The sequence below is a fragment of the Carlito syrichta genome, unplaced genomic scaffold, assembly GCF_000164805.1.
Source record: "Carlito syrichta isolate Samal-C Ts95f unplaced genomic scaffold, Tarsius_syrichta-2.0.1 Scaffold305546, whole genome shotgun sequence".
Lineage (NCBI taxonomy): Eukaryota > Metazoa > Chordata > Mammalia > Primates > Tarsiidae > Carlito > Carlito syrichta.
In genome coordinates, this window is record NW_007249642.1 from 91,119 (window position 1) to 104,172 (window position 13,054).

Consider the following 13,054-nt stretch of genomic DNA (forward strand, 5'->3'; position numbering starts at 1 on the left):
CAATACCCCTTCTTGATAAAACCCTCAAACACCCAGGCATCAAAGGAGCATTCCTCAAAATAATAAGAGCCATCTATGACAAACCTTCAGCCAACATCATACTTATTGGGCAGAAGCTAGAAGCATTCTCCCTAAGAACTGGAACTAGACAAAGATGTCCATGCTCATCATTCTTATTTAGCATAGTATTGGAAGTCCTAACCAGAACAATCAGGAGGCAAAATAAATTAGAGATAATCAAATAGGAAAAGGGGAAGTTAAATTATTCCTCTTTGTAAATATGATTCTATACCTAGAAAATCCTAGAGAGTTTGCCAAAAACCTGCTTACACTGATAAATAATTTTGATAAAGTCTCAGGATACAAAATCAGTGCACAAAAATCAGTTAAATTCAACACACCAACAACAAGCAGGCTAAGAACAGAATTAAAAAATGCAATTCCATTCACAATAGTCACAAGAAAAAACCTCCATATTCATCTAACCAAAGAGGTGAAAGGTCTTTACAATGAGAACTGTAAAGCACTGCTCAAATAAACCAAAGACAACACAGACAAATGAGAAAACATCCCAGTCTCATGGATTGGAAGAATCAATATTGTCGAGATGTCTATTCCATCCAAAGCAATCTACAGATTCAACACAATGTCTATCAAACTACCAGCAGCATTTTTCACAGACCTAGAAAAGACAATACTTAAATTCATATGGAAACATTATATTTTTACTTGCAATTTATTTCCATCTTAGTTACTCCACTCCAAAAATTAATTTAAATATGTTTAAGTGCCATTACAGGGATTTCATTTACTAAATATTTTATTTTAATACCTATAGAGTAGAAGTGTGCATTCAGAAAGACAATAAATTATGAGAGGTAATCTCCCAGAATGGCAGTACCAAGAAGGTGCTTACAGAAATACAGTAATATTTCATATGATTCCATGGCAGGCTCAGGTGAGGTAAGCATCGCACATATCCATTTTTTCTCTAAATGGAAAGAAAGATTATTTTTCAGATTTGTAATTAACACTCTAGTAGCACTGATTACTAAATTCATTAAAAACATAAGTTTATACAAGTCATAATAGCATGTCAAAATATCTAAAACTAGCGTTCAGAAGAGAAAACAAAATTGTGAATAATAAAATCATATTTTAAAATTATGTATCATTGTACAAAATAGGCAACAAAAATAGTTCAAATGGACTACTTAAAAATGAAAAAAAAATTTGCATCAAAGGATACAAGCAGCACAGTAAAAAGCTACCCCACAGAATGAGAGAAAATATTTGTAAATTGTAAGTCTGATTAAGGGATTAATATCCCGAACGTATAAAAGATGCCTACAATTCAACAACAACAAAACAACCAACCAGATTACAAAATGTGCAAAGGATTTGAATAAACATTTCTTCAGAGAAGATATACAAATGGACAGTAATGATGGCTCACTAATATCCAGGGAGGTACAAATCCAAACCATAGTGAGATACCATCTAATATCCATGAGTTGCCATGAGACTGGCAACTATAAGAAAAACCCAGAAAGTAACAATTATCATTTAGGGTAAGGAGAAATTGGAGTCCTTGTGCATTGTTGGTGGGAATGAAAATGGTTCAGCTGCTGTGAAAAACAGTATAGTGATTTTTCAAAAAAAAAAAAATGGAATTATCATATGATCCAGAAATCCCATTTTGGTTCTGGGTACATATACAAAAAATTGAAAGCTGGGACTGAAACAGTTATTTGTACATCCTTGTTCATAGTAGTATTTCACAATAGCCAAAGATGGAAGCAACCCAAATGTACATTGATAGGTAAATGGATATATGCACACAATAAAATATCATTCAGCCTTTAAAAAGAGCAAAATTCTGACACGTACTACAACAAGGATGAAACTTGAGGACATATGTGAAGTGAAATAAAGTCACACAAAGACAAACACTGAGTGATCCCACTTATATGAAGTACTCAGAGTAATCAAATTTATAGAGGATGATGGCTATCAGGGTTGGGGGAGAGGAGAATGGGGAATTTTTTTGTAATGGGCACAGAGTTTCCATTTTGTAAGACAAAAAAGGACTTTGCAGATAAATGGTGTGGCGGCTGCACAACAATGTGAATTAATTCTGATGACTAAGCCGTACACTTGAAAATGGTTAAGAATGTAATTTGTGTATTATGCATATTTTACCACGATTTTTAAAAGTAAAAAATATAAATCATTGTAAGTGTTGTGGCTTTAAAAAGCATTTAAAAGAAGACAAATTGTAAGCTGTAGAAGACTGTATTGACATTGATAATTAACTAGAAATGAATCTGAAAATATTTTCAGAGTTTTTTATTATATTGATATATTATATATAATCACACATACATATTATATAATCATATATCCTATTACATAATTATAGAGCATGTAAAATATAGAGTTTTCTCTTTTGTGCAGAGCGTTTTCTGGTGATGATGATGGAAACTGCTTACAATAAACTCGGTTTGAATATGTGTTTTCTGTTGCAGATCTGTGGCTACCTGTTTGCATGGTTTCAAGGCACAATGAGGCATGCAGGCTTTTGGAAACTTTGGCTTTGGGTGGCAATGCTCCTGCTTCCTGCTTCCACTTCGGTGACCGTCAGGGATAAGCCAGGTACTCAAACCACTTCTTTTCCTAACTATCAAGTGTTGTTCATAGTCTTTAAATCATTAAAACAAATTTTGTTAAGATTGAAGAGGCCATAGTATACATCTCTAGTATAGAATAAATTATAGCTTATTGGTCTTAACATGATGTTCATTGAGAATTTCTAAAATTACCTCATTTTATATGCATATTATATTAGTATATTATATCATATTATATACATTTTTGTATGCATATTAAGTTACCTCATTGTTTCATATGCCTATTATATTAGCTATTAACTAGTCCCCCTTGATATTTATAAATATAAATATATGCACATGTTTCTGTGTGTGTGTGTGTGTGTGTGTGTGTGTGTGTGTGTGTGTGTGTATGTATATATATGACATTATATATCTCTCCCTTTCCTTTTAAGAATTGCTATTCAAGTTCTAAGTATGGAAATTAATCACTAATTAGGATTAATGAGGATGCATCTAATCTTAATTAGTGAAAAGTGAAAAACAGAATAGGAAATATAAAAAATGTAGTTTATCTATATGACAGTTTTGATGTATCTCAGATGAGACAAACAAAAGATTGACATATCTTTAGAACACCTTTTGAATTAAATATACAATATTTATTTGCAGTTGTTAAATGTCTCAGTCTTCTCATAAGTATTTCCAAAGGGCATAAAGGCAATTTGAAATATTTACTTCCATCTTTGCTTTTAAAATTATGTGGTTAATTTAGATGACTTTTCTTGGACATTGAGTATGGATAAGCTACTTAGCTAGATGTAATTCATATCACAAAGTTGAATTAGATACATTGGAGAAGCCATTTCCTAGGGAAAGAGACACTTCCTCTCTTCTATGCAAATGATCACATATAATGTATTCTGATGATGACCACATATGATGATTTATTCTGAGACTTTGAGTCTTATTGTGCTTGTAATCTTGAATATTGCTTTAATGATTTTTCTAAACATGTATACATTCACCCTAGAAACTTTTGAAGTTGAGGCACACACAAAATGAAAACAATCGTTTATAAAGATATAACAAATCTTATTCTTTCAGGGTTTTTTTTACTAAGTTGGCAGGAGGTGCATTTTCTAAAACAATTCACATGAAAGTTTGAATATTCTATTATTATATAAAAGACATCCTGTGACTGTCATGCAATTTTCTTTTTTCACTGAGAAATAAATCAGCAGTGACTCATGGCAACTATAGCAATGTTAAAAAAAGAAACAGAGAGAAATTCATAGGGCAGGGAATTTATTCCGATAATGCTGCTACTTTCCTGAATTTCTTTGTCTCTTCTTCTTAAGAAAAATAATAGGCAATGTGCTTTACAATTTAGTCAGAAAGTACAGAACTTTTTAATTAGAAAGGAGATCAAAATTTTGGTTGAGTAGGCACAGTTTTTAGGCACGCTAGTGAGTAACAAATTAGCAAGAACAGGAATCATCCAAGATTCTGTATTCTTGGGTCCCACTCTCACAGAGCCACATTTTTCAGGTCAGACTGGGGTGGGATTCCATAACTTATACCTTTAACAAGCTTCTAGGTGAATCTCATGCAGGATATCTGAGGGAGAACGCATGGAGAAACACTCCCCTTTGGGATAATAACTGATGTTGTTTTTCTGTGTCTTCTCACCTGGTTATCTTGCATTTTATGCCGCCAGATTTTTTCTATTTTATCTTTTGCTATTTTAATTTTATTTTCTGCCATTAGTAACTTTTTAAAAATTGTGGTGAAAACACTTAACATGAGCTTTGCCCTCTTAACAAATGTCTAAGTGAGTAATGCCACACTGTTAACTCTGAACATGGCGTTGCAGAGCGGATCAACTTGTGTCACTAAAACTTCCCCATCTTGGGATTCCCCTGGATGTTTTGCTTTTGTAGCTTTGGTATCTCATTGCTTTAAGGCTATATTGCACACAGGACTATCAAACTGCATATAATCTGATCCAGTTTACCTTGCTGAATTAATCTGTCGGAATGATTTTCCTAGCAGCGTGAACTCAGAATTAACCTGAGCTCTAACAAGATCCACATAACACAAAGCACTAAAGGAAATTAATAATGAAGAAAATTGAGTTGACTTTTACCAGGCCATTTGGTGGAAGGTGCTGGTGGAGCGGCACGTACTGAATGTGCCGTGGAGAGTGCTTACCTTCGAGTGTCACTTGCATTAATTGAGAGTGTCAGCACAGCACCGTCAGGGGATTACTGGAGAATATGACCCGCTGGGCACGGCCTGGCCGGGACACTCCCTGTGTCTTGTGTGCCTGATTCACAGCACAAGGTTCCCTTTTTAGTTTCCTCATGTGCAGACCTGTACGTGTGGTCACTAACCATTTACCGGAGGGAAGTGATTATATCTAAAAATAAAATATAACAAATCTGAGGCAGAGGCTAGGGTTTCAGCTCTGGAGTCTGTGAAGTTGTCAACAGTTTACTATTAAACCTAAATATATGAAGGATACATTGAGTCTTTTAATTGCTTTACTTTTACTCCATGGTATGTTTACAGTTACTTGGAATATCATTCTAGTTGGGACAGAATTTAAGAATAACATGGAGAGATTCAATAATAGTTTGCATTTTAAAATCTTGAAGGTATTAAGAACTCAGTCATTTCATATTCTTACATCAATTTAAGATTATGTCGAGATTATGGGATAATATGTATTTGTACATTTTCCTACTGCAGATGAACTCCCAATTTGAATGCGACAATTTCAGCTCAGTTAGTTGTCAAAAGAAAGTGGTGAAGAGAATTGTATTAAAATATTCAATGCTAGATAATCTCAAAACTTGCTTTAGTTAATTGCTTAAACACTCTTTCTTCTATTGTAGAAGCCTAAGTATCAAATAACTAAAGTTTCTTCTACTTTCCTTAGCTGCTGTACTGCAAAAGTATTTAGCTATCATCAAAAGTAATGGAAAACAGAAAACCAGAGTGATAAAAAAAAGGCTAAATAGAGATGACAGACTGCCATTTACATCATAAATTTTCTTTAACTTAGGGTAAAGCTTCAGGTTAAGTGTGCAGGTTGAACTGATCATAAAGTTAGGCCCAAAACTATTCATATGAATCCGTCTAAGCTAGTTTTAGGGAAAAGCTGCCATTCTGAAGTTTGGCTTTTACAAATACCCAGATACTTCACTCTTAAAAATTCAGACTAAAAAGTGTTCTGTCTTATAGAGGATTTTAGTTTGTGTTTATAAGAATTTCTGTGTTCAGTACGGTATCATGTGAAAATCATTTATTGACCAATGTACTTTGTAACTCCTAAATATTGAAAGTGGAGGGAAGCTACATGATAGATAAAAGAATACAACTTCTCACTAGGTGCTTTCCTTTGGAGGAATAGTTTTGGATCAAAGATAAGGAGTAAGGGAGTTCTATGACGTTTTGTAACTGCTCTGTTAAAAAAAAATAGCTGTGTTCCCAGTTTTGTCTTGATTGTTCACGTTTTTATATAATTTTTGTTGTATTCTGGTCCGGTATCTTTTACCTATTTTTGTAAACAATGTTTTTTCTCCCAACCTAGGATACTCAGTGTGAGGTGTACAAGGGCCCGAGGGCACCTAGTAACAGTGAAATGAAGAGGCCTGCTTTCCCCTCTAGATAATCAGAAACCTTTTACAGAAATGCTAAACACCTAAGGCTCTTGTTTTGATCCATTTATGAAAGGGAATCAAGCCAGTTTCTTGTCTGTAGTAAACTGTTGCTCTTTATCTCCCCCAAATCTAGCCTTGAGGAAAGTGCTCTGTCAGGGGTTTTCTCTCCTATAGGTAAAAAAAAAAAAAAAAAGTATTTTTTCTAATGCATGTTGGAAAAGATGGACAAATAGAACTTCTATCAAAAGAGGCAGACTTTGTGACTTTAGAGGTGGTAATACTAATTTCATATATGTTCATTCTGATATGAAGAAATAGGAAAGTCAAAGCAGAAAAAAAAGGGCAAGAGAAAGAAATGTAATTTCCTGGGGGATTGTTTTTGCCCCTCTTGCCTTTGTGTCTCACTTGCTGCTGTGTGTTCTCATCCATCTCGTGGTTACACCTAGCATTTATATGTTACTCACTCCCATTTCTTTCACAGCCAGGACCTCTTTTTGAATTCCACACCCATATTTCTAACAGCCTATTCAATAACTTCACCCCTTGAACTTCTTAATAACCCCTCAAACCTAACATTTATTTTTTTTAATTTTTAAATTTTTACAATAAAAAAAAATTTTGGCTTAACAACAGAAATTATTTTCTCACAGTTCTGGAGGCTACAAGTCTGAGATCAAGATATTGATAGAGTTGGTTTTATCCTCTGTCCTTGGCTTGTAGACGGCCAGCTGGTCTTCTTCCTTTGTCTTTTTAAATTTTATTTTATTGTAGAGATGTAGGGTACAAGTAAAAATTAACTACACAAGTAGGTTGCATGCAGGTGAAGTTTGGGCCTCCAACTGGCCCTCACTTTCCCTGGTTTGGGACCAGGTACCCTTTGTGCTGTTACATGCTCCCCCATCCCCCGACTCTCCCTTAACAGTGCCTAGCGATGCCAATCCCTCCCTTGTGCTAATGTGATTAATGTTCAGGTCCTACTTATGAGTGAAAACATGAGGTATTCAGTTTGTTTCTGTGAAAAATCACTAAGTATGGTGGTCTACAACTCCATCCAATTTGCTGCAAAGTCCATGTTTTATTCTTCTTTATGGTTGCATAATACATGTATATGTACCACATTTTCTTTATCCAGTCCACTTTCGATGGGCAGTAGGGTTAGTTTCTTGTTTCTGCTAGTGTGAATAGTGTAGTTATTATAGACGCAGGTATCTTTTTGATAGAATAATTTCTGTTGCTCTGGGTATATTTCCAGGAGAGGGATTACTGGATCGGATGGAAGGTCAATTTTTAGTTCTTTTAGGAACCGCCACACTGCTTTCCATAGATGTTGAACTAGCTTGCACTCTCACCAACAGTATAGACACTTTCTCTTTTCTCCCCACCTGCACCAGCACCTGTCGTTTTTTTATTTATTTTTGATGACCATTCCTATTAAGTTAGGTGGTATCTCATTGTAGTTTTGATTTGCATCTCTCTGATTATTAGTGAGGCTGAACATTTTTTTCATGTATATGTTGACTTCTTTTATGCCACCATCATTTTTCTCTGACTTAGAAATGACAATATAGAAATTCATGGAACAAAAAAGAGCATGAATAACCAAAAAATCCTCAGCAAAAGAAAAGTAGGAGGTATTAAACTTTCAGATTTTAAACTTTTACTATAAGGCTATAATAACCCAAACGGTCTGGTATTGGTACAAGAATAGGCACAATTTTGTCCTTCTTTATGGCTGCATAATATTCCATCATGTATATGTACCACGTTTTTTAAAATCCAATCCACATTCAATGGGCAGCACAGTTGGTTCCATGTTTTTCCGGGTATATTCCCAGAAGGGGAGTTGTTGGGTTGTGTGGAAGGCCAATTTTTAGATCTTTTAGGAATCGCCACACTGTTTTCCACAGAGACTGTAGAATGGATTTAGAGTTCATAATACTTAGTGACTCAAACTATAAGAATCCTAGAAGAAAAAGTAGGAAACACTCTTATGTATATCAGAGCAGGCAACAAATTCTTGACCAAACCCTCAAAAACAAATGCCATAAAAGCTAAGTAGATAAGTGGGTCCTCATCAAACAGAAAATCTTCTGCACAACAAAAGAAACCATCAAGCACATGGAGGAGACAACCCACAGAATGGGAAGAAAACATTTGCAGATTACGTATCTGATAAGGCCTAACATCCAGGATCTACAAGGAACTCAAACAAAATGAAAGAAAAAAAAAAAACCCTATGAAAAAATGGGCAAAGGACATGAGTAGACACTTTGCAAACTTAACATTTCTAATTCTTCCTCTTTCCCACTACAGATTAATTTAGTTACCATGTCCTGTTGGTTCTTATATCCCAATTCCTTCCCCCATTTTCCATTTTCGCTGACATCTCTGTACTCCAAGCTACCATCATATCTGGCCTCATAGAGTGTGGGTATGTGAGAAAGGTAGCCGGACAAAATACAGGATTTGCAATTAAATCTGAAGTTTGGATAAACAACGAATAATTTTTTAGCATGTGTTCCAAATATTGCATGGGACATACTTAAACCAAAAATATTTTTGTTATTTATATGACATTCAAATTTACTTGGGAATCCCATATTTTATTTGCTATGTTCGGTGATCCTACATGACATGAGGGGAGGAGAGGTTGTTTTCTTAAGCAGCGTGGTCAGGGAAACATTTAAGCAGAGGCTTGAAGGCAGTGAGAGAACAGGGCACGTGATCACCTGGACGGCAGGTGGTACCCAGGCTCTGAGACAGAGGCATGTCTAGCATGTGAGAGAAACAACAAGAAAAACCAGGAAACTGGAGTCAAGTGAATGATGGGAAAGAGTAGGGCATAAGCTCTTGAAACATGGGTCTCTGCTTTGTTTTTGTCAAAATCTGATTTCTAAGCCTTCAAAGTCAAAGGCTAGATCTTAGACCCTGGTAAATTCACCAAAGCAGTAAATACTACCCTGGGAGGCCTTCTGGGAGATGGCCAGCCTCTGCCCTGTAGCGCCAATCCCAAGTATCAGGGGGAACAGGCGGACTTCTGAACTTGTACCTTCCAGTACCTCACAGAAAGCCTTTATTCACAGTTAACTGAATATTGTAATACAGTGTTGTTCATGATACATTGCTATTAAAGTACAAATGTGTGGTGGTATGTACATTTTAGCAGAGTTAAAATATAAATATCTTCATTAGAGAAAGCATGTTTTCTTTCCTTGCGGTCTATAAACTGGCGAATATATAGCATAAGTAATACCCAAAGCCCTCAATAAATGTCTTCCAGGTATAAAGAGTGTAACTGAGCATGTTTACATCCTTCTTCATGATGCCTATAGCTTGATTTTCCCTTGTCTTGGTGCACAAGGGATGGTCTCACCTCCTGGCTTCCCTTAAGGCCAGGGGTTCCTGCGGCCATGGAGACTAGTCCATTTTCATTACAAGCACCCGCAACATACAAATCTTTTGGGTATTAAATCAGTTGAAAAATTAAAAAATTAAAAGAATGGATTTTAACTTGTCTGGGCTTCTTAGTTATTTGAGATGAGAAATAGGAAATTCCGCGTTTCCAGTGAATAGCAAGAAAAAGAGTGAGCCGGAGGGAATTCAGCATGCTTTCAGTGAATACTATATTAAACTAAACACTTTTATGTGAGTGAGTATAGAAAATACCAGGACAGTGATAGGAAATATATGTATCAAAAATGTGATTTAATCTCAAAATTAGAATACCTACCAATACAATGGGAGGTCAAACCAGTAAGTAAAACCATACTGCAGGGATTTAGAGATTCAGGAGAAAAATGATTTGTGTGTGTGTGTGTGTGTGTGTGTGTGTGTGTGTGTGTGTAAGAGACTTTTTTTAAGCACATGTTTAGAACTGAGAGTGGGAGCAGAAACACAGGCTCGGTTGCTCAGTCTGTAATCCCAGCACTTTGAGAGGCCAAGGCAAGTGGATTATCTGAGCCCATAGCCACTCAATGGCCGTTAAAACAAAACACAAATTTCTTATAAACCAAATTTTCTTTCCTCTGTATTGAACATTTTTTTTTTTTTGGAGTCTCACTCCATCGCCCAGGTTGGAGTGCAGTGGCACACTCACGGCCACTCTAGCGTCGACCTGCTGGGCTCTGGCAATCCTTCCTCCTCAGCTTTCCAAATAGCCAGAACTACAGTTGCATGCTACCACACCTGGCTAATTTTCGATCACCGGGAGTCCAGCAGGTTGACGCTGGGGTGGCTGTGAGCATGCCACTACTCTCTAGCCTGGGCGATGGAGTGAGACTCCAACTCAAAAAAAAAAAAAAAAAAAAGAATGAAGATAGTTTTTAGGTATGATGTTATTTTGTTTAAAATATATATTTAAGAAACATGTTCAATACAGAGGAAAGAAAAGTTGGTTTATAAGAAATTTGTGTTTTGTTTTAAAACAAATTTCCATTGGGTGGCTATGTGATTTTTAACTTACCTTGGATGACTTGTTCTTAGGTGCTTAGGATTCTAATGTTTGAAAGGAAAGGAGATAAACATCTTTTATAAAGTATGTATTTTCTTCATAGGTAATCTAGATAAAATCATAATTACATCCAAAACTGACGTAGCCACCTTCCTTTTGCTTCCTTTGTCTGCCGTAATACTTCCTGAACCCTGTAAGTTGCCTGGATCCTTCGAGCCAAGTCAGAAGGAAAGTAGGACAGACAAACATTAACATCTTTGCACGAGTTCGCTAAAGATATTTGCATTTGCTTTGAAAAAAAATCTGTTGACCAAGGTGTATCTTTTAAAAAATTTTCGTAAGCATTCTTTTTTAAAAATAAATTTTGTTGAGTGTATTTGAGGTCTACAAGATGTTATGTCGCACATATAGAGAGTAAAGTGGTACTATGGTGAAGTAAAATAGCACCCGTTATCTCTTTTTGCATAGTCACTTATTTTGTGACAAGAGTAGCTAAAATATTATTTAACAAAAACCTCTCACAAAATCCAATAGAACTGCATTATGCTGTCCATTATCTTGCTAGACGTGTTTATCCTATTTATGTACTATTTTGTGTCCTTTGACCTACATCTTCTATTTCCTTTGTTCCTTCCCTGCCTGCGGTAAACGCTGTTTCATTATCTATCTCTGTGTATTTGGGCACTTTTTAAAGTCTTCCATATGTGAGATCTTGCAATATATATTTTTCTTCTGTATCTGTCATATATCACTTAGCATAATGTCTTCTAGGTTCAACCCTGTTGTGGCAAATGAAAGGATCTTCTTTTTTAAGGCTGAATATTATTTCATTACACAAAAGAGTTAAATGTAAGAGATTTGGAGAACATCATACTTAGTGATCTATCACAGAAACAAAGAACTCATATGCTCTCACTCATAAGTGGAAACTGAACGTTAATCACATTAGCATAAGAGAGGGATTGGCAGTTACTGGGCACTTCCGGGGGATGGTGGGGACACATAACAACACAAAGTGTACCTGGTCACAACCAGGAGAAGTGAGGACCAGTTGGAGGTCTAAACTTCACCTTCATGCAGCCTACTTGTGTAGTGAATCCTTACCTGTATCCTACATCTCTATAACAAAAATAAATTAAAATTAAAAAGATCTGAAACAATAAAACTCCTTGGAAAGAACATAGGGGAGAAGATACCTGACATTACCTTGACAGTGGTTTTATGGAAATCACATGAAAAGCTCAGGCTACAAAAACAATAATAAACAAATGGGACGACATTAAACTCAAAACCTTCTACGCAGCAAAGGAAATAATCAACAAAATGAAAAGGCAATCCATGGGCTGGGAAAAATAATTGCAAACCACATATCTGATGAGGGGTTAATATCCAAAATTCATAAAGAACTCTTCCAACTCGATAGCAGAAAAACAAATAATTCAATTAAAAAATGGGTAAAGGACACCCAAATAGACACTTTGGCAAAGAAGATATAAAAATGACCAGTAAGTATACAAAAATGTGCTCAACATCACTAGTCATAAGGAAAATGCAAATCCAATTTCCCCACAATGTATCACTTCTCATCCATAAGGATGGCTATTATAAAAAAGACCAGAGATAAATGTTGATGAGGGTATGGAGAAAATGGAACCCGAGCACACTGTTGGTGGGAATTCAAATAGGCACAGCCATCATAGAAAACACTGTGGAGGTTTGTTTTAGAACCTCCAAAGAAATTAAAAACAGATCTACCATATGTCCCAACAACCCTTTTTTTGTATCTATACCCAAAGGAGATAAAATCACCACCTCATAAAGACATCTGCACTCCTATGTTCCTTGCAGCTCTATTCACAGTAGCCAAAACATGGAAACAACATAAATACCTATTGATGGGCAAATGAATAAAGCAGTGAGTCTTCTGTGGCAAAATTTTAGGCAATAGTTCAGAAAACTTTTGAAGTGATCCTGGTGCAGGGCTGCCTTCATTACCTGACATGATGCTTGTATATTTGGGTTATCTGTAGCTCTTCCAGGTATATGTACATTTACTCAAAACTGTGCTCTACTTTACATTAAAATTTGTATGCCAATACTTAAAAACATTAACATATTCAACTTATGATAGCCATTTCCACTCCCTTGCCATTTTCATATAATCAATCTGTAAGATTCATGCATTTAGGTTATTGTGCCTTAAATCTTACTCCCAAATAACTAACATTTAGTTTTAATTTATTTTGGTCAGCTTTTCACAACAAAACACATGTCTTAAAGTGATGAAATAGCATTTGATCTTCATAAGCTAAAGACTTTCAGTGGAT

The 13,054-nt window shown here is 35.6% G+C and overlaps 1 protein-coding gene across 1 annotated transcript in view; it reads left to right on the top strand.

The window, feature by feature from the left end:
- The first annotated feature begins 2,534 nt into the window (after positions 1–2,534).
- Positions 2,535–13,054, top strand: part of COL19A1 (collagen type XIX alpha 1 chain) — a 333,729-nt gene continuing 323,209 nt past the window's right edge. The window contains exon 1 of the mRNA XM_008061721.2: positions 2,535–2,655. Coding sequence (XP_008059912.1) covers positions 2,565–2,655 — 91 coding nt within the window. The 5' untranslated portion in view covers positions 2,535–2,564. The remainder of the gene's footprint in view (positions 2,656–13,054) is intronic.